Here is a 26,717-nt window from a genome sequence, read left to right on the forward strand (position 1 = left end):
ACCAGGGCCACAACTAAGGCTCAACCATGGAATCCCAGAACGTCGACTTGGGGACACTGGGCCATTGTGGGAAGCTGCCAGGGGAGATGGAGGCTCAGCGTCCCCCTGGGGTCACTAAATAAGGAATTTTCTATTTTTTTTTTTCTATTTTTTAAAGAGGTTTTTGTTATAGAGTACATGTGTTTGCCAGAAAGACAGAGAGAGACAGAAAGAGAGACAGAAAGTGAGAAATCACTTCCCAGGGTGGATGGCCATGCCACAATCCCTTCTCCTCCATTCTCCTCTCGGGATCTTGGGTACGCATGCACACGCGCCCGGCGTGACTTTAAGCCACCGGGTCTGGGATTTAAACCGCAATCGACTACATGGGAGTCCAGCGACATAGCCATTATGCCAACTGCTGGTCCCAAATAAGGAATTTTCTGATAGAAGCTGGCACTCAGAACAGTGGAGGTGTTAATTAACTTAATAATTGTTAAGTGAATAATAATTAACTTAATAATTGTTAAGTGAATTTACACAGAACTGAACCCAAACCTCTAGTTTGTAGGGGTAAAGAGTCTACCCCAAATAGACTGCTCTTTGAGAGCAGCTGACGACGAACTGTTCATTCTCCTATTGATCCATGGACAGGACGTGGCGCCTGTGGAGGCTGCGTCCACTGAAGGTGGGGCTGCAGCTCTACTGCCAGCCTCTGGGTCCTTTTACATAGACGCCTAGACTGGGGCCTGTAGAGGCGGGGCCTGAAACGACATCGCTGACCTAAAGCAAGGTGCCCCGTTCTGGACTCTACCACGGTGGGCGTCCGGGCCATGCATTCATTCCTCCACTGTCTCAGGCCCAGGATATGACAATGGATAAGACGGTCCAGCCAAAGTATTGTCTACTAGAAAAAGCCAGAAAACCATGTACCAGTATTTATGACGGAGGTTTTATAGGGTGCTCTGGGAGCTGCAAGGGGGGTTTCTAATGCAGCCTGAGGCAGGAAGCATGAGGGAGACATGGTGGGTCAAAGAAGCCTTTGTGGAAGAAGCTCAGCAAGAACTGGAGGGTGGATGGAGTTAGCCAGGCCGCAGTAGGGCATGGGAGCAGCGGGTGCAGAGGCCCTGTGCAAGTGCTGTCGAGTCACCAGGACCCAGCACTGGCGCCGGGTTCTCAGCACTTTACAGACATAAACTTGCCTTTTTCTTCCTATGCCCCTATGTGTTAAGCATTACTGACCTCGTCTGAAGGTGAGTCAACAGGGCCAGCTCCGTGGGGCAGTGGTAATGCACCGCCCAAGAGAAGCCAGGCCTCACATGGTGACTGCAGTTTCAGTCCCCAGTCCCCACCAGGGGTGAGGGGGAGGCATGACCAGACCCTGTGGAGGGTGGCCTTCTTTCCCTCTCACTTGCACTATCAAAAAAAAAAAAAAAATCCAAATGCCTTTAAAAAAGAACTCCGAAGAATTAGAAAAAGATAAACAATACAATACAAACCCGGGACTAACAGAAACAATGCGGTAGTTAACACCATGCGTAGAAGGTCAACTGAACCAATAAAATAGTAAAGAGCCAAAGTTAGGGGTGGAGGGGCTATAAACAGCCAAGCAAGCAAAATGCAAGGGCATGTGATGGACTGCTGCTGAAAAGAAGTGGTCAGTACACGGCATGGTGGTCAAGGCAGCTGGATCCCACATCGCCGACTACATGGTTCAAGTCCTGGACTCAGAGGCTTGAGAAAAACGCCGGGCCGTGTTCCCAAAATCCCTACGGGAAGGAGAGTAGGAGGGAAAAGACCTTGCAGGGCAGTTGGGGTGGGGGCGGGGAGTGCTTCCTTGCGTCTCTCCACCAACCCACAGGCCCTCTGACCGCCCCCCCCCAAAAAAAAGAAAGAAAGAATGAAAGAGGAAGTGAAACAGAAGGTAAAACGAAACCAAACCCCAGAAGCTCGGGAGAGTGAGTGGGAAGTGAAGGCAGCCATGGAGGTAGTGTAGCAGTCCCGGGTGCCGAGGCTATGCGGGAAGGTGCCCGGCTTGCACCCCGAGTCTCCCTGTGCATACTTGGAATGCACGTGCATCTGTAACGCAGGCAGACTGACGCTGGGGGCAGGAAAAAAGCATGAGGACCTTGTCCCTCTCCTTCTCCCAGGAAAGAAAGAAACATTTTTTTAAGAGAGAGATTTTTTTCTATAAGGCATGTGCACTCATGGAGAGAGACAGAGAGTGAGAAATCACCCCCGGGGGGATGGCCACACCACACTCCCTTCTCCTCCATTCTCCTCTCGGGATCTTGGGCACTGAGTCGGGGACTCGAACAGCAGAGTCAACTATGCAGGAGTCCAGCGACATAAACATGTCATCTGCTGGTCCTAAGAAATAAATAAACTTTTTAAAAAGATAGTAAGATAGAAACAAAAGGGGGGGGAGGATTTATAATTATAAGTAAGATTAGATATTCTGAATGTTAATGGTAATCATTGGGAACAGCAGATGGCGTCACGGTTACATTGCTAGACTCCCACATAGTCAACCGGTTCAAGTCCTGGACTCCGTGACTCAAAATTCACACGGGACTCATGTGCATGCATGCCCATGAGAGGAAAAGGGATTGCGGTGTGATGATCGCCTGAGGGGGCGATTTCTCGCTTCCTGTCTCTGTCTCTCTGTCTCTCCAGCACACGCATGTGCCCTGTAGCAAAAATCTCTCTAAAACATAAATAAAAATAATGGTACTTATTGGAAAATATGTAAAGGATAAGTGAAGTAAAAAGAAAGATAAGAAGGAAGGCATAGGGCAAAATAAAGAAACGTAACAATGAGAAGAATGCTTATAAAATAAGAATAACCAAAACAAGGCGAGAGGAACTTAAGCTGGCAGTTTAACAAGTGAGGAAGCGGCAATAGTTTAAACGCTGCAGATGCAACTGTGACCAAAGCCTATGCCCTCGGGTTCCCAGCGCTCGCTACTGTGAAGGTGGGGGACTTCAGAAAGTGCAGAAATGGAATTCAAGTTCCACTTTGTTTCGGTGCAAACATTTTGAAATCCATGCATAGTTTTTCATTTTGAGTTTATTTATTGATTCCTTTTGCAAGGAAAAAAAGAGCAGGGAGAGTGAGCACCCAGGGTCTTTTATGCCGGTCCACACCCAGCCTCAGCCGAGCCCTGAGTCATGGGCACACACGTACCCAGGTGTTCAGGGAAGTTCTGAATGCAAACCCAGAACCTTGTCTTAGGGATCAACGTTGTAGAGTGTACCATCTGACCACTGCACCACCATCCGGCCCCTCATAGTCCTTTAATGACAGCAGGTCCAGGAGGCCCCTTAAGATCTGAGCTCCTGGCAGGTTCCTAAGGCTCTGTTTGGCCCCCTCGGGCTTGAGCCTCTGACCAACTGGGCGAGCCAGGAGGAGGGGAGCTGGGAGCTGTGTCCCCCTCCAGCCCCACACCTGAGCAAGCTGCCTGTTCTATAGCCCACGTCAGGGAGGCCTGTGAGGATGAAGAAGAAACGCCCCTTCAGCTTCCCTGAGGGAAAAAAGTTGAGAACTGCTGAAAATAAGATAGCCGTCAAGAGGAGATGAAATTAGCTGCATAAACTGTGAAACATAAGTCATGGTTATATTTGTCCTGAGACGGTGTAAAAATAGAAACAATTTCAGAGACAGACAATCTAAAACTCCCTTCATCCCCATGTCCAGGTGTGCTAGGGTCCTTCCTTTGCAGTCCCAAGAACTGGATGTCATGGCCAGGACCTCAAGCCGCATCCAGGAGGAGGGACGCCAGAGAGAACATTGAATTTGTGTTTTGTTGCTGAGGGCACCTGGTCTGCTGTCTTATTAGAGGTGCTGGAAACAAGGTTATCTGCAAAGGGCGGCTGGGCAGGCAAAGCCCTCTGAGTGACAGCTGCGGGGACACGTCTGCCCTGGTGGCACCATGACCCGGCTTCGCGAGAGCTTTGTTTTGCTCCGTCCTGGGCCCTGCTGCACCAGTGTGCAGCAATGTGTCTTCAAGAGGTGAGTGGCTGCGTTCCCAGCTGCAGCCTCGCATGCACACGTGCATGCATCCATCCGGCCGTGACTCACCCAGCCACCAGTTGTCTGCAAGCCCTGAGCACCTCTGCTGTCTCGGACCTGTGCTAGGTGCTCCTGACTGTCCTGCCTGTGCAGAGCATAGACCAACGTCACCTGCGTCACCATCCTCAATGGCAAGAAGCGACTCCTCTGCCAACTTCCTGGAAAAGACAACCTGAACTGGGGAGGAGGGGACTGAGGAAGTGTTTATTTAAGCTCCTATCTTTTTATTTTATTTTTAAAATAAGCTTTATGGGCCAGATGGTGGTGAGCAGTGATGCAACTTGACCCACATGGGAGGGTCCCTGGCTCACACCTTCAAGCCCTTTTGCAACACATCGGGCAGGTGGCCCATGGTCCTGAGGGGCCAAGGGCAGGGGCAGATCACGGTGTGAAAACCCTGTTGAGAGTGCCCCCCCACCCCGTCTCTTTCTAATGGAAGAAGAAATCATGTTTAAGAATAAGTTTTTTTTTTTTTAAAGAAACATAATAAAACTTCAACTTTTAGGCTGGTCCTGTAGCCTAGTCATTAAGGGAGCCAGATCCCACATGAACGATGAAGGTTTGAATCCCGGCCCCGGTGGCTTGACAGACAGTCCAGATGCATTTGCCTGTGTGCCCAGAATCCCAACAGGACGGAGAAATGGAGAACGGGCTGTGGCATGACCACACCCCATGGGGGTGGCAAACATGTATGCCCTCGGGCAATGAAATACATTCAGCTTTTTATTATAGAAAATTTCGAACAAATACCGACACAGAAAAAGAAGTATAGCAAACTCCCCAGCACACACCACTCGCCTTCAACAGTTCTTGACCCAACGGTGGTCCCCCATCTCCTCTCCCATCTACTCCTTCCTGGGCCTGGATCATTTTAAAGCAAATCTCAGATGCCATATCATTTTATAAAAAATATTTCAGAATGAATCTCCAAAAGATAAGGACTCTTAAAAAATATAAAGTTGTTAACACACCTAAAAAACGTACTGATAGTTTGATGTCATCAGTGTCCCAACTTCCCTGGTTGTCTTTTTTTTTAAGAAACATTTATTTCATTTTATTTATTCTTATTATTTTAAAATTTCCTATAGGGAATGTGCATTTACCAGAGAGACACAGAGAGAGAGCAAGAGGGTAAGTGAGAAAGCGTGTAACCAGATCTGGGACTTGAACCAAGGGGGGCCAGCTGGGAACCCAGTGCCTTAACCACCATACCACTTGTCCCCTCAAATGCCTTTTACGCTTTCCCCTCCCATGGTGTGTGTTCTTGGAAAAGGATTCGAACGCAGTCTATACATTGCAGTTGGTCGATATTTCTTTAGTTCGAATTGCTTCCTCCTTTTCTTGTTTTTCTCCTGCAGTCTGTTCATTGAGAGATTGGGTCATCCCTCTAGCTTGGGTATTGCTGACTGTCCCTGCCAAGTGTAGTTGAACCCATTCCTCTCTCTCCTGTGTTTCTTGAAAACTGTGAGATCTAGAGGCTCGATGAGAACCAGGCTGCACTTCTTCGGCTCCTGTGCTGTCCCACATGACTGACGAACAGAACCTTCGATAGCTTTCTTGAACAAGAGGCAGCTCCCACCTCGCAGTGACCCAGTGTCTGTCCCTTGTGTTTAATCATCCTTTTACTATGAGAATCTCATAGTAACAGCCAAACGAGCATTGATAAACATCTGACAAGCCGCCCCCAGGGCTCCTGTACAATGTGGCTGGGCATTTCCATAGAAACGCAGCGTTTCCGATACGGAAGCTTGTGCTTGCCGGGGTTCAACATTTAGACTCACAGCGCCATGCTTGCACGAGGGATTCCATGCAACGATTGCTGTGGAGTTGGGGCCTGGGATACTAGTGACAGCATTTAAGAGCCAGGAAGGGATGGTCTGACCAGTGAGAGGACAGAGGTGACACTGGCTGTGCCTGCTCCAGCCGGAGGAAGATTGTCGCATGTGATGCAGGCTGAGCAGCCTCGGAGCACTGAAGACCTCGCTGCAAGTCCTGAATGAAACTTTCCAGGATTCTGACAGTGCTGCAATTGTCAGGAAGGCAAAGTTCAGTGGACTCGCGTGTTGAGAGGGCAGATCCTTGCTCAACTCATGCGCAAAAATCTCCCCAGGTGAAATTTTATGAGGGAACTTAATTTTACATACTAAAAATCAACTTGTAAAAGCATATATTAGAGTTCCAATTATTTATATATATGTATACACGTGTGTGTGCATATGTATAGATATAAGTTTTTAAAAGAGCTTCCTTCCTTTCTTTTGCAAGTGAGAGTGACACAGAGAGAGGACCCTGACAAGGTCTCCCTGCCATGCTCTGCCTCCAGCTCCTGCAGCCTGGACCACGAGCACACAGGGGGGCTCTGGACACAAAGCCAGGACCTTCCCACGTGCATCCAGTGGCAGCAGCACTGCGCTGCAGCCTGGAACATGCTCTCTCTCTAAATACGTGAAGAAAATGCATTCAGTACTCTGGCGGTGTGATCTTGGCCCTGTATAAAGGTCAGCTTCTTCCACCTTGACGTGCGAGGATCCCTAAGGGACCAATTCAGTGATGGACTGGAGCCAAAAAGACCCCCTCATGCCTCAGCTTTGGCCCCACTAGCAGATTAACAGAAACACCTCACTTCTCGCTGACACCACCTTGGCTACACCTCCACTGGGCAGTCCGAGGAAGGGGAGACGCTCCTGAGTTCATGGTCTGGTCACCTCACTAGCTGCACCATCTCCAGCTAGGTGTGACATTTTGTGGAGTGAGAGCACATAGTGAGAGCGTATAAAGGAGCTCTGCACACATCATGCCCTCCCATGCCGACCTGCTAGGACAGCTTTCCCCTGATTGTGCCCCTGCCTAATCCTGAAATTTACATGGAAATGCACAAGACTTAGAATAGTCAAGATCATCTCTAAAAAGAAGGAAGTAGGAGCGCTTATACTAGCAGAATTTAAGACTTAGCGAAGAGCTGCAGCATTTAAGACACTGCAATTCGATCAATGAGACAATAGAAGTCCAGAAATAGGCTCGTATGTCTCCAGTCAACGGAATTTTGAAGAAACACTAATGCAATTCATTGGGGGAATAGAAGGCCTTTTAAAAGAAAGGGTGCCAGAGGAATAGGTATCCATATGAACCACAGAGACCTATGTATGACAACAAAAAGATGAACTTCTACAAGGACATGCAGGACAATATCTGCACGGCCTTGAAGCTGTCAGCTATTTCTCAGATGGCTTAGAAATGATAACAAACGATGAAAAATTAAGACATTAGTCTTCATCAAAATCAAATTTTTCTGCTCATTAAAAGACAGCAATATTAACAGATAAGCCATAGACCAGTAGAAAATATTTGCAATACACTGTCTGACCAAGACATTTTATTAAAGGTATACAAAAAACTACAAGCAGAAAAACATAGAGAAATTACTTGAAAGGGCACACACAGAAGACGATCCATGAAAGGCCAATAAATCCATGAAAAGGTGCCTGCTGTGTCAGTCATCAGGGACAGAGGAATTAAAATCACACCAAGAAACCACAATACATTAGAGTAGATACGGTTGTGCAAACCAATACTTCTAAGTGTTGACGAGGACTTGGTGCAACTGAAACGTGATGCCTCGGTGGTGGGAGCTTGAAATAGTACAAGTACTGAGGGAAAGAATTTGTTTTTAACAAACACCTGCCTAATATACATCTATCTTAAGGCCCATCAGTTCCACTCCTCGGTCTGCACTGCAGAAAATGAGTGCACACATCCACTAAAAATTTATCTGAGAATGTTTGTGGCGACTTTAATCCTAACAGCAAAAACCTGAAAGCAAAATAAATATCATCAAAAGAAGAATGGGTAAGCAAGCTGTGATACTGCTTCTCAGCCCCAGAGAAGAATAATCTGATCCACATATACTGATGAATCTCAAAAATCACATTGAGCAACGTAAAGCAGACACGGAATCCGAACTGCATGATCCCGCTAGTACAAAGTCCAGGGACCGGTGAGACTGACTCCATGGTGATAGAACGCAGAGGATGGTCAAGTCTGAGGTCGGACATTACTGGAAAAGGGGCTCCAAGGGCGCCTCCCAGGACATGGAATATTCTAGATCTGGTCTTGTGGGCAGTCACGTGGGTGCACACATGTATAAAAATTTGTCAAGCTATGGAAATAAGATCTATACACTTTCTTATAAATGTAAGTGGTCTTCGATGAAGTGCTATACAAATTACCTTTATGGAAACACTAACTAGAGTGACGAACAGGAAGATAAAGTTCGAGGGTCTGCATGAGGTAAATGCTCTAGTCTCTCTTTAATTGTTCCTGGTACTTGTGTCGTGCAGGGGCTTTTGTTGTGGTGGTGGCTGGTATTTTCGTCTGTTGAACTTAGAGCTTGAAATCTGCATTGATGTGCACAGAGCAAGGAGACCACGTTATTCTGGCTTAGAGCAAAAGAAACTTCAGTGGGACCGGAGAGTTAAATGCTCTGGAAAGGGACTAGGGAGACTGAACAAGAGATCTCAAAACCAGCCCCGGCACCGCGTTGGGACCCGGCGTAAGAAGACAGGGAGGCAGAAACTGGGGGAAGAGCCTGGCTAACTGATCTGACTCCCAGGAGTGAGCAGAATGAATGTCTGTTGAGAATTGGCGGGGATCCCAGACCTCTCCCATCAAACGAACGCGGGTGTCATGGCTGTCAGGGCCACCTGGCCCGGAGGAACTCACAGCTTTTACCTTTGAAAGCAATAACCCAAAGCTCTTGGAAGCCGGCACTCCATTGGGAAGACCGTCTAGAAAACACCCCCACGGCGCACACACACCGTGACTCACCTTGCCAGAGAAATCCAGTTTAGAAAAACATAACGAAGACAAATGGCGCCAGGGAGTCCCCAGCCCCTGCTTTCGAGGCAGTCAGGATCTCCCGAGACACGTGCCAACACCTGGTCCTCACTAAGCACCCCAGGCAGAGGCAGCCCACTGGCAGGTGCGACAGCTAGGGACCGGTTCTTCCTCCGCCCCACGCGCCCCGACGGCCTGCCCGGGGGCTGTGCAATCTCGGGCAGACCACGCAGAGCTTTTCTGGCCGTGAGTAGGTTGAAGCAAGCGGGCTCTTTTTCTGGGTGCTAAAAAGAGCAGCCCAAAGTTATTTCTAGACTGCCAACTCCTCCCTCCTCCCAGCTCAGACCTGCCAGGCCGGAAGCCTCTGCCTCTTGTTTATCCCCCTCCCACCTCCCGCCTATCGCTGGGCATTTGTGGGGTCCTCAGAGATACCTCCTGGGGGTCTCTGACTGCAGTTCTTTGGCGCGCACAAAGCTCTCAGGCCTGTCTCTGCCAAGGCCCCCTGGCCCTGAGCAGAAGCCCTCCTGGGCAGAGTCCTTTTCAAAGCCGTTCACCGCTGCCTCCCTTCCTTGAGGTCCACCCCGGGCTCAGAGAAATCACTGTCCGCCTGGCTCTGGGTGTAGTGCCCCTCACTCACACGCCGACCACTTCAGCTAGCTCAGCTCTGGGTGTTTCTGAGTGCGAGTCCAGGCCTGTCCCTTGTCCCTCAGCGGCTGGCGATTCCCAAGCAGGTCTCTTATACTCCTCACGTGGCTTCAGACAAGGGCAAAGCCCCCGCCCCGCCTCCAAGGACGAATGGCTGTGTGCGTGTGTGTGTGTTTGCATGTGCATGTGTGTGTGTGCGTGTGTGTGTGCATGTGCATGTGCATGTGTGTGTGTGCGTGTGTGTATGTGCATGTGTGTATGCATGTGCATGTGTGTTTGCATGTGCATGTGTGTTTGCATGTGCATGTGTGTGCGTGTGTGTACGCAGGTGCATGTGTGTGCGTGTGTGTATACATGTGCATGTGTGTGCGTGTGTGTTTGCATGTGCATGTGTGTGCGCATGTGTGTATGTGTGTAATAGCCAGAGGGCGGGGGTGCTCATCAGAGAGAACTAGAGATGGGGAAAGAAAGCGCCCCCCAGTGGGGTGCGGTCACATGGCAATCCGTCTGTTTCTCCACTTTGGGCACACGCGCTCGGCATGTCTTTCAAGCCATTAGGGTCAGGAATCTGAGGTTGGCCATGAGGCGTGTGGCACCGCTCACCACCAGCCTATGGGGACAGTCCTACTCTTTTTTCTTCTTTAAGAAAATCACGGAATTTCTTGCTTTATTTCATTTAGCACCACACCCTCGTAGCCCTGCTGGGACTTCACAGCGAGCCCTGCCCGTCTTTGCCTGAACCGGCCCTTTCCCCTGAAGTGCCAGCTCTTTTCCTTCCCCCCTTTTAAAAGCTTTTGCTTGCCAGAGAGGGCGGGAAAATGGGAAATCACACCCCCTGGGTCCTGGCCACTGCAGTCCCCTCTTCGTTTCCCCTTTTAGGGTTCTGGGCGCGCCCACACAGGTGCCAGCCTTTCTGAATCCGCGGGTCCAAGACCCAAAGGCGCAGTGGGGCTAGGGACCAAGGCGCTCTAACCTCCAGGCCCAGGCCGGCCTGGTCCAGCTCTTACCTCGCTCTCTGGGCTCCGGGGTCTGTCCGCGTCGGCTTTCTCCAGGCCGGCTTTCTGCTGTGGCGGGGACTCAAGGTCGGGGGCTCAGTGGTGGATTTCCCACGTCCCTGTGAATCTAGACATTGAAGAAGTGGAACAGGTGAGAAGGTATCCCCCATTTCAGGCAGTTCTCTCTGTGACAAGGACTGTTCCAACTGCCACCCTGGAGGGGATGGGAAGTAGAGTGAGGGGTCGTCCTCCTCCTTTCCTCCCTGGAGGGGGTTTGCTGTACTTTGTGCTGTATTTAACGACCTGGGAGTGTGTGCGTGTGTGTGTGCATGTGCATGTGCATGTGTGTGTGTGCGTGTGTGTATGTGCATGTGTGTATGCATGTGCATGTGTGTTTGCATGTGCATGTGTGTGCGTGTGTGTACGCAGGTGCATGTGTGTGCGTGTGTGTATACATGTGCATGTGTGTGCGTGTGTGTTTGCATGTGCATGTGTGTGCGCATGTGTGTATGTGTGTAATAGCCAGAGGGCGGGGGTGCTCATCAGAGAGAACTAGAGATGGGGAAAGAAAGCGCCCCCCAGTGGGGTGCGGTCACATGGCAATCCGTCTGTTTCTCCACTTTGGGCACACGCGCTCGGCATGTCTTTCAAGCCATTAGGGTCAGGAATCTGAGGTTGGCCATGAGGCGTGTGGCACCGCTCACCACCAGCCTATGGGGACAGTCCTACTCTTTTTTCTTCTTTAAGAAAATCACGGAATTTCTTGCTTTATTTCATTTAGCACCACACCCTCGTAGCCCTGCTGGGACTTCACAGCGAGCCCTGCCCGTCTTTGCCTGAACCGGCCCTTTCCCCTGAAGTGCCAGCTCTTTTCCTTCCCCCCTTTTAAAAACTTTTGCTTGCCAGAGAGAGAGGGAAAATGGGAAATCACACCCCCTGGGTCCTGGCCACTGCAGTCCCCTCTTCGTTTCCCCTTTTAGGGTTCTGGGCGCGCCCACACAGGTGCCAGCCTTTCTGAATCCGCGGGTCCAAGACCCAAAGGCGCAGTGGGGCTAGGGACCAAGGCGCTCTAACCTCCAGGCCCAGGCCGGCCTGGTCCAGCTCTTACCTCGCTCTCTGGGCTCCGGGGTCTGTCCGCGTCGGCTTTCTCCAGGCCGGCTTTCTGCTGTGGCGGGGACTCAAGGTCGGGGGCTCAGTGGTGGATTTCCCACGTCCCTGTGAATCTAGACATTGAAGAAGTGGAACAGGTGAGAAGGTATCCCCCATTTCAGGCAGTTCTCTCTGTGACAAGGACTGTTCCAACTGCCACCCTGGAGGGGATGGGAAGTAGAGTGAGGGGTCGTCCTCCTCCTTTCCTCCCTGGAGGGGGTTTGCTGTACTTTGTGCTGTATTTAACGACCTGGGATGCACTCTCTGCGACAAGGACAGTTATGGTGCCAGAAACTACATACACACATACAGGGACTTTGAAAAGTTATGGGAAAATGGAATTAAAATGTGAGTTTATTTGGGGACAAAAAAAAAAAAATTGAGGGACCAGCAGATGGCTTGGTGGTTAAGACGCTGGACACTCCCACATGGCTGACCACGGTTCGAGTCCTGGACCTGGTGGCTTGCTTTCCCACTTTCCTTCTCTTTCTCTCTGTGTTTCTCTCTGGTCAAATCAAAATAAAATGAATGAATGAATAAAAGTCAATAAATATTTTTTAAAAAATTGAAATCACATAGAATTTTTCATAATACACATTTTCCATGGACTTTTTGAAGACTATTCATGTAACATAGTGGAAGAAGAACATTGGAAATAAGGTACCGACCTAGTGAGCGTCTTAGCGGGCAGGAAAGCCGTAAGCACTGGCGTTATCGTCTCACTGGACCGAAGTCACTGGCACTTTTAGCATCTAAGTCTGCAGTGTCTGAGGTCCAGTCAGTATTAATAAGTGAAGTCCAGTTTCCTTCCCTCGGAGGGCCGGATCACCCACAGGGGCGATCACTAGAGCCATTTAGAGGGTGGAATGGGGGTGTCCTACACCTGCCAGAGCAAAGGCATGTCGTGAACCCAGAGCAGACGGTTTTCTCCTTGAACTCCAGATCGGCAAATATCGCATTCTTGGGGAGTTAACTCCAGGGAGGTGAATGGAGGGAGTCACTTTGAAAACAAAACTATGGGCCAGGGGCCTGGAAGGTGGCATAGCAGTAACATGGCTTGCAAGACTGACCCACACGGGCAGGTTCCGGGTTCACTTATGGAGACCTCCCTGAACACGAGACCAGCCATGACCCAGGCAGACTGAAACTAGGGTGGAAATGGACGAGAAAGACCCTCCTGGGGGTTTCTGCATCTCTCTTTCTCTGTCTGTCTTTCTTATAGCAGAAAGAAAGAAAGAAGAAGGGAAAAAAGAAAAAAAAAAGAAGGGAGGAGAGAAAGAAAAAGAAAAAAAAATGAAGGCTGAAAAAACAAAAGAACACAAGAAAACAAAACAACAACTCTGCGAGTCTGGTATAAACATTTCCGGGCTGGACCTAAGTGGCCCCTTTGAGGCAGCAGGAAGTGAAGGGGCCCGTTCTACACTCTCTGCTTGCCCGGGGGAGGCCACAGACTCCGAGCTCTTTCCCCGTCAAGCCCGATTCCTCTCCAGCCTCATGTGGCACAGCCCTCCCCCCACGCCCCCAGAGCCACCCCACTGGGCCACTGCCCTGCTGCTCTGTCCACTTGCAGTGCTGTCACCGCCCTGTCCCCAGGGTGGCCCCTAGCCACGTGTGACTGCCCCGCATTGAGATGAGGCCAGTGCGATGAGGCGAGTCCTTCATTTTATTTCACTTCATTTAAATTTCAGTGTAAAACAAATACTCTGCTCAGTTGTGGGAACCTCTGAGGGTGTTTGGAACAGCTCGGGGTGTGCATCACCTTTCCCGACTGCACGTTCTCTGAAATCCAAATTCAGGTCAAGTATTTCCAATGAAAATTTGGCAAGTGACTTGAGAGGGCCTGCGAGTATGGAATAGTCAACAAATTTTAAAGTCTTAGTGCAAAATAAAATAAAAAGAATGTAACATATTTCATGGAAAATAGTTTTATTGATTAGCTACCAAAAATAGTAATAGTTTTTTACTATATTGGGTTAGATAAAATGCATTGCTAAAATCAGTTTTCCCTGTTTCTTTGAACTTTTTAATGTGGCCACTGGGAAATTTTTTTTTTTTTTTAAGATTTTTTGCCATAGGGCACATGCACCTACTGAGGAGAGACAGAGTCTGGGATAGGAAAGTGAGAAATCACCCTCCAGGGGGTTGGCACGCCAGTCCCTTCTCCTCCATTCTCCTAGGGATTTAGGGCACACATGCAACCATGCCTGGTGTTATTTTCCCATCGCGGGGTCCTGGACTTGAACCATGGCTGGCCATGTGAGAGTCCAGCACTTTAACCTCCATGCCACCTGCTGGCCCCACCGCTGGGAAGTTTTAAATGACATATGTGGCTTACATTATGTTTCTGTTGGACAGTGCTGTCCTAACCCCTTGTCCATCTGCATAGGCTTCGGGGCCTTGAAGGACCTGAAGTCCATTCCAAGTTCTAGGACTCACTAGTTGTATGGTTTGGGGTGAGTGTCTCAATCTCTCTGAGCCTCCACTTGTTTTCCAGTCTGTAAAATGGGCATGATAAGAATAACCTTGAGGAGCCGGCAGGTGGCATGGTGGTTAAGGTACTGGATGCCCACATAGCTGACTGTGGTTCGAGTCCTGGACCAGGCAGCTTGCTTTCTCACTTTCTCCTTCTCTTGCTCTCTCTGTCTCTTTGGTCAATTTAAAAGATAATAATAAATAATAATAACACAGAAAAATAAATAAGTAAGTAGTTTTTAAAAAATAGATACTGTTAAAAAACAAAACAAAAACAAGAATAACCTTGACATGTCAGACTAGAGGTCATGAGGACCACCATGCCTCGCCCAACTAGCTCCCGTCTCTCACTGGCTTTGCCTTACCACCCTCCAAGACACTTCCAAAATAGAAGTCTTCCTGGCCCATCAGAAGGTCTAGTTCTCGGCCTTTACAGCTCTTCTAAACTTTGGCACCTACCTCACAGGGGAATGATGGCATTGCACTACTGCAGGTCCCTCAAGGGCAGAGACTGACTTTCTTTACGTGAGGATGTATTTTTCCCATCCTGTGTATGTTTTGTTTGAAATATTCACAGAAGTGGAGGGTGCTAGAGAGGACCAGTCACCCAGTCCCTGACCACCTGGTATTTCATCACCCATTGCTCTCACGTATCTCAGGGCTCAGCACACAATTTTGTTGGTGCTGGTGACAGATGGCTCACAAGCACAAGTCTTACGATAGTCAAGAGGTGGAGTCAACGTCCCCATCCCCTTTCATCGAGGCTGGCCCTGGGAGCTGCTTAGACCAACAGTGTGGTCAGCTGACTGTGGGAGATTGGAGTCTGGGCCTCGAGGGGCCTGGATGCATCTGCTCTGCTCCCTGGGAGCCCTGCTGCTGTGCGAGCGAGCCCGAGCCAGCCTGCTGGAGGATGAGAGGCCGTGTGGAGCAGAGACACGCAGCCCCAGCTGAGCCTCCCTCCAGCCAACCAGCTCACTAACCACCAAAGGGGTGAGCTACTTCTTGACCTTCTGACCTCAGATGAGCCACCAGTTGACTACAGAGGTCTGACAAACTGGAGCAGAAAGGGAACCACCTAATGGAGCCTCAGAATTTTGAGGAAAATAATCATTGTTTAAGGCTCTATTTGTTTTTGAAAAGAAATGTGCTTTTATTTTTGTAAGTTTTAGTTATTTCTTTCATGAGAGAGATACGTCATCCCCAGTGGGGTCTTGATACCACCATCTACCCCCCAGCCTCCAGTTGGCTCTGAATTGTGAGCCACAGTGCTCCTCGGAGTACTCAGGGAGGTCTCCAGCTGGAGGGACTGTCTTATAGGGTGTTGCATGTTGCCACAAGGCCACTGTGTGACCCCCAAAGTCCCTATGTTGTGAGAGTTTTTGTTTTGTTATTCAGAGGAATTTGCCTTAGGTTGCATACACTTGCCAGAGAGAGAGACAGAGACAGTGAGAGGGAAAGTGAGAAATCACCTCCCCCAGGGAGGACGGCCATGACGCAATCCCTTTTCCTCCATTCTCCTCCTGGGGTCGTAGATGTGTGCGCACACATGTGCCCAGTGTGAGTTTCAAGTCACCAGGTCCAGGACTTGAACCCCAGCCGGCCATGTGCAAGTCCAGCAACATAACCACTACGCCATCTGCTGGCCCCTTGCGGGTGTTTTAAATGTGGCAAATGGCTACTTGAGGCCGAGTTTAGAGAGTGCTCTTGAATGAGCGATGCAGTCCCCGAGTCTAAAGCAGGGCCGCCCTCTCCTGCACACACAGGGAGCCTGATGGCTGTGGTGGCTGCCGTGCCCCAGGGGTCAGTACAGTGTCATGCACACTGCGACCCCTGCCTGCCGCCTGCTCAGCCACCTGCGCCAGCCCCGAGGAACCGCCGTGGAGCTTGGATACACCTCAATCGTACAGGTTTCCAAGTCTCACTGTGTTCAGGTGGTATCTACTAGGCAGGTGAGGTGGGCCAGGAACTAGTCCGAGATTATGGCCTGCTGCACAGAGGCTCCCGAGGCGTTAACCTCCGGTACTTTCAGGGCAGCAGAAAGTCTGGCCATCACAGTGACAGCGAAAGGACAGGCTAGAACCAGGACATTCGTATTCCTGGCGGCCGCATCTCCCTCCTAGCAGGCAGGTGTGTCTGGGCGTGTTTTGTTGAGTCCTGGGACAAAAAAAAATCTCCTATAAGTAAAAGTCAACCTTGGGCCAGCTGATGGTGTAGCAGTTATGTTGCTGGACTCCTACACAGTCAACTGTGGTTTGAGTCCTGGACCCGGTGGCTTGAAAATCACACCAGGCGTGCGTGCGTGCTTGCCCAAGATCCTGAGAGGAGAATGGGAGAGAAGGGTTTGCAGTGTGTCCATCCTCCTGGGGGATAATCTTTTATTTTCTCACTGTCTCTGTTTCTCTCTCTGTGGCAAGTGCATGCACCCTAAGGCAAAAAACTCCTCTAAAAAAGATAGAGGCCAATCTACTGGAAATGAGGCTCCACACTTGGCGTGCACACGGCACTGGACTGTGGGGTCCAAATTCTTTAGCTGATGGCTTCGCCATCCAGCCGCTGCCCTGCTCCCGCTCAGGCCCGTGCCTCGTACTCTCCCGTCATGGCATGAGGCCCTTTCGGTACCAACTACCCCAACCAGACGCAGGGGAGCAGCTGTGACGGCGACATGGTACCTGCGGGGCGGCTGGCATCCTGTTCCAGGGAGTCTCTGGCCTTGACCTTGCCCCTGTGTCTCACGGCCCGATTGAAGATGGAGTTCCTCTGAAGGGAGGTGCGGCGGTGGGGCTCTCCGTCCCGGCTCTCCTGGTCGGTGCAGGGTGTCTCCTCTTTCCTGCAGAGTAACTGGGGCCTGGCCTCGGCGGGGGCGGGGTCGGCGCTTGGTTGCCCTGAGCCAGTCACTGCTTTCTCCCGGGGCTTCTCCCGGCCTCCAGACTCCCTGGTCTCCATGAAAGCAGAGCAGCCGCCGAGTCTATGACGTCCGCAGACTTCCTCCAACCAGGTGCCTTAGGACAGACAGACAGTTTCCAGTTAGAGTTCTCAAGCTAAACCCTCCATTCCGGGACAGAACTCGCTCCCATTCAGACCTGGGGAAATCTGGGATAACGTGCACGTCCCCGCAGCCTCCTGTTTGTGGGTGAAAATTGCAGCCTCACCACTGCCGTTCAGACACTTATGCATCATTTCATAATTGAGGCTTGTTTAGCCTATTCATAGGCTGCTTTGTGCAGAAAATGCTTCCAGCGCCCTGTGCAACTAACTTCCAAGTAAACATTCTCTGAACATTTAATAGAAAGGGAGTAACAAAATAGCGAGGAACTCCAGGAGCAAAGTGAGGCCCCGCAGATGCAGTGAGACCCCACAGATGCTCCAGAAGAGAGGTGAGGCCCCACAGATGTTCCAGGAGAGAGGTGAGGCCCCACAGATGCTCCAGGAGAGAGGTGAGGACCCACAGATGCTCCAGGAGAGAGGTGAGGGCCCACAGAGGTTCCAGGAGAGAGGTGAGGGCCCACAGATGTTCCAGGAGAGAGGTGAGGCCCCGCAGATGTTCCAGGAGAGAGGTGAGGGCCCACAGAGGTTCCAGGAGAGAGGTGAGGATGCTCCAGAGGAGAGGTGAGGCCCCACAGATGTTCCAGGAGAGAGGTGAGGCCCCGCAGATGTTCCAGGAGAGAGGTGAGGGCCCACAGAGGTTCCAGGAGAGAGGTGAGGCCCACAGGTGCTCCAGGAGAGAGGTGAGGGCCCACAGATGCTCCAGGAGGGAGGTGAGGGCCCACAGAGGCTCCAGGAGAGAGGTGAGGGCCCACAGAGGCTCCAGGAGAGAGGTGAGGGCCCACAGAGGCTCCAGGAGAGAGGTGAGGGCCCACAGAGGCTCCAGGAGAGAGGTGAGGGCCCACAGAGGCTCCAGGAGAGAGGTGAGGGCCCACAGAGGCTCCAGGAGAGAGGTGAGGGCCCACAGAGGCTCCAGGAGAGAGGTGAGGGCCCACAGAGGCTCCAGGAGAGAGGTGAGGGCCCACAGAGGCTCCAGGAGAGAGGTGAGGGCCCACAGAGGCTCCAGGAGAGAGGTGAGGGCCCACAGAGGCTCCAGGAGAGAGGTGAGGGCCCACAGAGGCTCCAGGAGAGAGGTGAGGGCCCACAGAGGCTCCAGGAGAGAGGTGAGGGCCCACAGAGGCTCCAGGAGAGAGGTGAGGGCCCACAGAGGCTCCAGGAGAGAGGTGAGGGCCCACAGAGGCTCCAGGAGAGAGGTGAGGGCCCACAGAGGCTCCAGGAGAGAGGTGAGGGCCCACAGAGGCTCCAGGAGAGAGGTGAGGGCCCACAGAGGCTCCAGGAGAGAGGTGAGGGCCCACAGAGGCTCCAGGAGAGAGGTGAGGGCCCACAGAGGCTCCAGGAGAGAGGTGAGGGCCCACAGAGGCTCCAGGAGAGAGGTGAGGGCCCACAGAGGCTCCAGGAGAGAGGTGAGGGCCCACAGAGGCTCCAGGAGAGAGGTGAGGGCCCACAGAGGCTCCAGGAGAGAGGTGAGGGCCCACAGAGGCTCCAGGAGAGAGGTGAGGGCCCACAGAGGCTCCAGGAGAGAGGTGAGGGCCCACAGAGGCTCCAGGAGAGAGGTGAGGGCCCACAGAGGCTCCAGGAGAGAGGTGAGGGCCCACAGAGGCTCCAGGAGAGAGGTGAGGGCCCACAGAGGCTCCAGGAGAGAGGTGAGGGCCCACAGAGGCTCCAGGAGAGAGGTGAGGGCCCACAGAGGCTCCAGGAGAGAGGTGAGGGCCCACAGAGGCTCCAGGAGAGAGGTGAGGGCCCACAGAGGCTCCAGGAGAGAGGTGAGGGCCCACAGAGGCTCCAGGAGAGAGGTGAGGGCCCACAGAGGCTCCAGGAGAGAGGTGAGGGCCCACAGAGGCTCCAGGAGAGAGGTGAGGGCCCACAGAGGCTCCAGGAGAGAGGTGAGGGCCCACAGAGGCTCCAGGAGAGAGGTGAGGGCCCACAGAGGCTCCAGGAGAGAGGTGAGGGCCCACAGAGGCTCCAGGAGAGAGGTGAGGGCCCACAGAGGCTCCAGGAGAGAGGTGAGGGCCCACAGAGGCTCCAGGAGAGAGGTGAGGGCCCACAGAGGCTCCAGGAGAGAGGTGAGGGCCCACAGAGGCTCCAGGAGAGAGGTGAGGGCCCACAGAGGCTCCAGGAGAGAGGTGAGGGCCCACAGAGGCTCCAGGAGAGAGGTGAGGGCCCACAGATGCTCCAGGAGAGAGGTGAGGCCCAGAGGTGCGTAGGGGCTGTTGGGAGAGCGGAACGGGGAGGGGCTGCGCCAGTGAAGGGCCCCACGATGGTGAATTTAGAGAAGGCAGGTTGGACCCTAGGACAATGTCCTGCTACCGACTGGTGAGCAGGCCGGACAGGACGGTGACGTCCCTCTGGGGAGACCATACAATGCATCATCGGAACCACCATTCATGGGAAAACAGGGTACAACAGTAAGAACCAGGGCTGCCCAGGAAAAGCCCTCCCTGCCCACAGCCCTGCTCCCAGGGGAGGGGCTCCCAGCGGGCTAAGGGACGCATGGCCCTCCCAATGAGACGTTCGCGGCTGGGACAGTGTCCCAGGCAGAGGGCCACGCGTCTTTGTAATTCCCTCTCCACCGAGGGTTTGGAACCGGGGTCCAGTGGGTTCCTTGGAGGTTTCAGGGTACCTGCGTGGTATGCAAAGGCCGTGTGCATATGGGTGTAGGTGTTCCTCTGGGTTACAGGTTCAAAGCTTCTATCATGTTCCTAGATGGGGTAGAGACTCAAGAAAGCTGAAGAAGCCCCCCAGGGCAGTGACAGGGCAGTGACACAGAGCTCTGTGATGCTGGGCCACGTGGGCAGGGTGGGTTTGTGTCCTGAGGCCCCTCTGTACCTGCTGGAGACACTCTAGTGTATGCCTGTGGTCCAGGCTGCCTGAGCCGGGGGGCGAGTTGCAGTGTGAAGACCCTTTTGGAGGTGCCTCTCCTCCGCCCGCAGGGCCTCCTGGGGAACTGCCTCCTCCGCACCTGCTGCAGGTCTGCTCAGTCTCGGGCCACCTTGCCTGTAAACGACCGGCCAGGCGGAGTGGGTATTCAGGTCTGCAGAGGCTGAGAAGGGCTGAGGAAGGGCCTGAGTGGGGCGGCAGGTTGGGTGCGGGATCTGCCCGAGCTGGCAGGGGCTTGGGAGCACCCTCACCAGCCTGGCCAGCCATGGGGCCCAGACAGTCAAGTCACTTTGGGACACACCTCCCCTTCCGGGTTAAAGCTGGGTGTGCCTACAGGAGACCACGGCTACTGTCTCAGGGGCCAGGGGATTGTGGAGTAGCTGAAGGTCACATTAAGGTTGGATGGCTAACGTGACTCCCTCCCAAGAGTGCCTGGGAAGACGATGCTTATCACAAACTTGGCGAGAGCGATGGGGGGACTTTCATTCCCAGCATGTTTAACTGGGTCAGCAAGGGCGTCACCACAAAGCCCAGCAGTCCTCGACTACGTGAGAGGACAAGAGACAGCAGGAGAGGGCCCCACCTGGCCAGAGAAGCAGGGCCCGGCTTTGCTCGGGAACCTGGTTGGGAAGGGCACAAGGAGGGGTAGGGAGGGCCCTGGAGGGGCGCAGACCCGCTGTCCTCCATCTGTCCTCCATGGCTGGGAGGGGGGGGAAGGGGGAAGGAGGAGCTTGGCAGGAAAGGACGTCCACTCGATACAAGGCAGGGACTGCATTTCGGAGCATTCGAAGGTGGAGTGTCACATCGAGGGGCTAGATTCCCCCCGCTGAGGGGCTGGAGGGAGAGCCAGATCCGTGAGTGGGATTCGAGGGCATCCACCCACCCATGATGGGACCCTGTCTTCTCTTCCCCACCCTCCATGTCTCTCACCTCAGTCAAACTCTTACATTGAAGCTGTTCTCAGCCTACAGCCGGGTCTGGGGACAGACAGCGAGTGGGGTGGACACGTAAGATTCAGCTGTGTGCTGGGACCAGCCTGGAGAGGTCTCTGGAGGTCAGACCAGGGAGCTCCCCAAATCCTGCTGTGGCAGGAGGCCCTGAGGACTCTGAGCAGGGAGGCAGTGGGAGCTCCGGGCAGCTCTGAGTGGGCGTTCTGAGGACGAGGGACTCCCTGAGGGGTGTGGCACAGGATGGTAGGTGAGCACCCAGACAAGGTGGAGCCTGGAGTGAAGAAAGAGAGGGATCCCAGGGTCCTGACTCACGGTGGTTTTGGGAGGAGCAGGAGAGGGAGACGCCTCAAGGCTGGGGGTGAGCCAGGGTGGGAAGTGGAGTAAAGCCAGTCTGGGCTCCAGCGCGCTGGTTTCGGGATGCTGGGCTGGAAACCGCCCAGGGGAGTCTGCAGTCAGAAATTCCCACTGCAGTCGGACTGCCTGCGGCTGACAGGCCGGCCCTGGCTCTGACGGGGATCATGAAGACCTCCGTGTTGCGGCCCTAACACCAACTTTTACTGGCATTCAAGGTGATTATTATCCTTATCATCACATTCCCACTTTTAGGGCTGCCCTTAAAAGTTGAGGTATTGGGACCAACAGTTGGCATAATGGCTATGTCTCTAGACTCTCATGTAGGCGACCGCAGTTCAAGTCCCAGACCCAGAAGCTTAAACTCATGCTGAGCGCGTGTGCGTGCATGCCCAAGATCCCGAGAGGAGAATGAAGAAGGGATTGTGGTGTGGCCATCCCCCCGGGGGGTGATTTCTCGCTTTCTGTCTCTCTGTCTCTCTCTGTCTTTCTGGTGAGCGCGCGCCCTATAGCGAAAACCTCTCCAAAAAAAAAGAAAAAAAGAAAAGTTGAGGCATTTCTGTACAGTGGCGTTTACCCTTTTTAGAGTACTATTCTGTGAGTTTTGACACACGCATGGATTTCCTGTGACCACCACCTGGATCTAGGTTCAAAAGCCGGGCCAGGCGGGGTGCAGTGGTGAGACCTGACTCTGCAGCTGACCTGACAGGCAGGCTCCCGATCTGTCCCCTGGGCACACGAGTACCCGTGATTGGGCTGGCTGGAGCTGCGGGTGGACTGCAACATAGAGACTTCGGGGTGCTGTCTCCTCTGTCTGTCTCATGCATAAAGGAAAGAAATGAACTTTAAAGAGAAAGATACAGACGGTCCCCTCACCTGCACACCCCTGGTGCCGCAGCCCCTGCCACGCCCCCAGCCCCGGCGACCACTGATGGGTGCCGCTGCCCTGGCTGCCCTGGCTGCCCTGGCTGCCCTGGCTGCCCTGACTGCCCTGTAGGCGTGCTGTGCAGCAGGGGCCTGCAGGGCCGCTGCCTTTGTGACTCTGCTGTCGTGAGTCTCAGTGCTGACCTGCATTTTCTGTGCAGTGTCAGAGACATGCGGAAGTCTGCATGACACCTGGGTGACAGGAGGCCTGGGTTCGAATCTCCTTCCCTGCTGTCTGTAATTACCTGCTTGACATCAGGTAAGTCAGGACACCGGGGGAGGTGGGTGACTTTGGTAACTGCTTCGAGCTCTCAAATTCTGTGACCTAGGGAGGCTCAGAGAGTCCCAGCGATGCTCATGATGACCCAAAGGATGGGTCTCAGATCATCCCAATTTCCTTTAAGTGAGGAGGCTCTGAAATCCTGAGAGAATGGATTACATCACCTTTTTTTGATGGGGGAGGGGGAAGGAGAGATTTTTGCTATAAGGTGTGTGAACTCCCTGGAGAGACAGACAGAGAGACAGAAAGCAAGAAATCACCCCCAGGGGGATGGCCATGCCACAGTCCCTTCTCCTCCATTCTCCTCTCGGGACCTTGGGCGCGCACGCACTTGCATTCGGAGTGAGTTTTAAGCTTCCAGGTCTGGGACTTGAACCGCAGTCGACCACGTGAGAGTCCAGGGACGTAGCCATTATGTTATTTGCTGGTCCCAGTAATCTTTTTTTTTAAAAGAATTATTTTATTTATCATTATTATTTACTTCATTTATTTATTCATTTTTATTTACTTTAATTTGACCAGAGAGGGAGAGAGAGAGAAAGTGAGAAAGGAAGCGAGAAAGGAAGCTGCCAGGTCCGGGACTCCAACTGTGTTAGGCCACGTGGGAGTCCAGCGCCCGTGACCACCACGCCATCTGCTGGCCCTCTTACTGTTACTTTTAATTGCTACAGGGCATGAGCACTTATCAGCGAGACAGAGAGAGAGGGAGCAAACTGCCGAGTTCAGGACCTGAACTGCAGTAGGCCATGTGGGAGTTAGCACCTCAGCTATTACATCACCTGCTGGCCCCTGTATTCCAAATTCTTAACACCTTTAAGGTCTTACACATGCACGCACACACACGCACACACACGCACATAGATCTTGTAAAGCTATGTGAAAAAGCAAGTCCTGCATGGCCTCAGTTATACTCCTGGAAGAGAGCGTGTTCTCAGTCTACAATATTTTTACCATTTCTCTGGTTCCTCCACATCCATGAGCTGTCAGAAAGTCCGACAGCCACATGTCCCCCGTCTTCTGGCGTTCCCCGTAATCTCCTGGGCAGCTGTCAGCCCGTGCCTTTCTATTCTGAAGCAGCTCCAGGGTGGGGTGCGTGGGAGTGGCTTTGTGAGTGGGGGCGTGGCGAGGCTGCCCGTGCAGGCGTTCCCTCGTTGGTCCGTTTGTTCATCAGCGCACATTCACCAGACACTGCTGGCGGGTGCCCCAGGCGCGTCCTCGTATTCCGTCTGCCCAGCTCTCTCCAGAGCAGGCGCCTCAGGGCAGAACTCGGTCCGTTTGGTTCCCAGCTGTCCCTGATGCTGGGCACACGACAGCACTTGACCGTCTGTGGCTCACTGCAGTGAGTGGATGGCCGGCTACCTCTGTGAAGCCCCACACCGCAGAAGTGCCACAGGGGCCCGGCCCCATCTTGCAGGGGAGGCGGCTGCCCCAGTGCTCTGGGGACTTGCGCGCAGGGTGCAGCGGGGACCACCCACAGCTGTCTGACTCGTTCGCTAGGGGCTCCTGAGACGCCTGCGATGTGGCCAGAAGATGCTGCTGTGAGCTCCGGAGGGGCGAATTGGAGGCAGGAGGGGGTTCCGGCTCTCTCGGTGCCCGCTGTGTGGTCGGGCACGTGAGCCAGGGTGCGTGGGACTGAGGCCTGCCGGGGTCAGCCTTGGGGATGGGGGCGGCTAGGCTCTCCATACCACATTTGCTGGCTCGTTCTCAGCTCAGGAGGGAGAGAGGAAAGAGGGACCCCCTTTCCTTTAAGGCCATTGAACCGTCTCACTGGGAAAGGAAGCAGGGAGTCTGCCTGGGACCACAGGGAGCTGGGCTTGGTGACGGCCCATTGCGACAGGGCCTGGCATGGGGCTGTGTGGGAAACTGCACATCAGCGAGTCCGAGAGGCCATTTTCATGAGTCTCTTACTATTGCCATCTTAGGCTCAGAGAGCAAACAGTTACAAAGGCTCCCCTTCAGAAACCTCACCTTCAAAACCATACTCTGATTGGCCATTTCCCATAGCAAATCGGTGAGCTTAGAATCCCTCAAATTTGCATATCCAGCACCTCATGATTGGTCCACAAAGCAACCATTCATAACCCACCTTTTACTATCCTTCATTCAACCAATCACGGCCCACCAACTTATATATAACCACGATCCCTGGCCCATAATCGCCAGACAACCCTGAAGACCCTGAAGAGCTGTGACACCACGTCATTTCTGGACGACCCTGAGTTGTGACACCGTGTCGTCTCCGGATGACCCTGAACTGTGACACCACGTCATCTCTGGATGACCCTGAAGAGTTGTAACACTGTGTCATCTCCGTGCTGCCCAAAATAAAGAGACGGCCCTGAAGAGACACTGCGTCGTCTCCGTGTTGTGACAGTGCGCCGTTCATCCCATCTCTCACTCCTTCCCTCAGGAAACCTGTTCGACTGTCCCGTGGGTCGGGACAGGGTCGGAACTACCCAAAGTCCTTGACCTCCGATTTAACAATCCTAGGTTAGAATCCAACAGGGAACTGCTCAGGCACAGTGGGTCGAGGATGTCCTCTGGGCCACAAGGTTGCTGAGTTCCAGCCAGATCTGAGTCCAGGCTCTGCAACCGCCCTGTGCCCGCCACCCTGCTGCTGTTGGTCACCCATGCCAGCAGTCTGGGGAGCGGATGAAAAGCTCAAAGGTTCGTACACAAGAGAAATGCCATGTCAGATGTGAGTGGCATCCTCTCTCCCATGATGCAACAGAAATAGCTGAAATCAATTCAATCTGGGATTAAACAGGGTACAGAGAGGCTATGCAATTATTTACTTATTTAAATTTTTGGTATAGGATGTGTGTGGTTGCCAGAGAGAGACAGGGGGTGGGGGCAAGGGAGGGAGTGAGAAACCACCCCACAGGGAGGGTGGTCATGCCACAATCCTTTCTCCTCATCTCCACTTGGGATTGGGGGCATGCATGCATCTGTGCCCAGTGTGATTTTCAAGTTACCAGGTCTAGGACTTGAACCACACAAGGAGCTATGTGAGATCCAGTGCCTTAACCTCCATGCCATCTGCTGGCCCTGTTTATTTATATTTAAGATTTGCTATAGAGCATGTGTGTCTGCTGGAGAAAGACAGACAGACGGAGAGGGAGAGAGAATGTGAGAAATCACCCCCTCAGGGCCAATGGCCATGATGCAAGCCCTTCTCTTCCATTCTCCTTTCAGGACTTTGGGCACGCTTGCACACATGCCCAGCATGTTTCTTGAAGCTGCTAGGTCCAGGACTCAAGCCACACAGTTGGCCATGTGGGATCCAGTGATTTTTATGAGGAGACAGTCAGATGCCAGGGAGTGATGGGCCATTTTTCTGCATAATCTGCAGGGTAAGCAGGGAAGCAAGGTCAGAGGTGAAAGAGCACATGAGATTCCTGATAACGAGGTGGCCAGAGCCTTGGCGCAGCTGTGGTGAACGGGGCTGCTGAGACCACGGGGTGCTGATCACTCGAGACGTGGCTTCCCTTTAGCAGGACAGCCGGGTCATGACGGCTCTTGCTGGGTCTGGAGGGCCCTCCATGCTGTTTTCCACACGCCTGAGCTGATTTCCCACCCTGCTGAAGAGGATTCTCCACCCCCTCTAGCATTTGCTATTTTTTGTGTTTCGGTGGTGGCCATGCTAACTGGGTGAGATGACTCCCAACCGCTGAGGTGGTCAGCCTGTGTCCATCCACAGACAACGGAGGAGGAAAACGGGTTGTCCGTATGTCCGAGGGATCCTGTTCAGCCTTTGAACAGAGGGAACCAGTCACTTGAAACACCACGGGGGACATTATGGTAGGGAAATAAGCCGGGCCCAGAGGGAGAAAATCGCATACTCTCTCCCGTGTGGGAACCAGAAAGCTAACATGATAGAAGTAAAGTGATTACTCGAGGCTGGGTGCACAGGGAGATGTTGGGTAGTGGACATGAAGTTACAGTTGGATAAGAAACAGCTCTCCTTATGGGACCAGCAGATGGTGTAATGGTTATGTCCCTGGACTCTCATGTAGTCGACTGTGGTTTGAGTCCCAGACCTGGTCGCTTAAAACTCAAGCTGGGTGTGGTGTGTGTGTGTGTGCATGTCCAAGATCCTTTTTTTTTTTTTTTTTTTTTTTGGGGGGGTTTTTTTTTTTGGCCCCCAC

General features: G+C 52.8%; 1 protein-coding gene across 2 annotated transcripts in view; it reads right to left on the reverse strand.

The window, feature by feature from the left end:
* Positions 1-26,717, reverse strand: part of NGEF (neuronal guanine nucleotide exchange factor) — a 130,430-nt gene that overhangs the window by 75,679 nt on the left and 28,034 nt on the right. The window contains exons 2-3 of one of the 2 annotated variants that reach the window (XM_014585265.2): positions 16,815-17,144; positions 11,633-11,747 (exon numbers count right to left, since the gene is read on the reverse strand). In XM_014585265.2, coding sequence (XP_014440751.2) covers positions 11,633-11,747; positions 16,815-17,144 — 445 coding nt within the window. Of the gene's footprint in view, positions 1-10,536; positions 10,727-11,632; positions 11,748-16,814; positions 17,145-26,717 lie in introns of those variants that run through there. The other variant, XM_006171146.2, reaches the window with a different exon arrangement.

This window comes from Tupaia chinensis, unplaced genomic scaffold, assembly GCF_000334495.1.
Source record: "Tupaia chinensis unplaced genomic scaffold, TupChi_1.0 Scaffold149383_1, whole genome shotgun sequence".
Taxonomy (NCBI): Eukaryota; Metazoa; Chordata; class Mammalia; order Scandentia; family Tupaiidae; genus Tupaia; species Tupaia belangeri.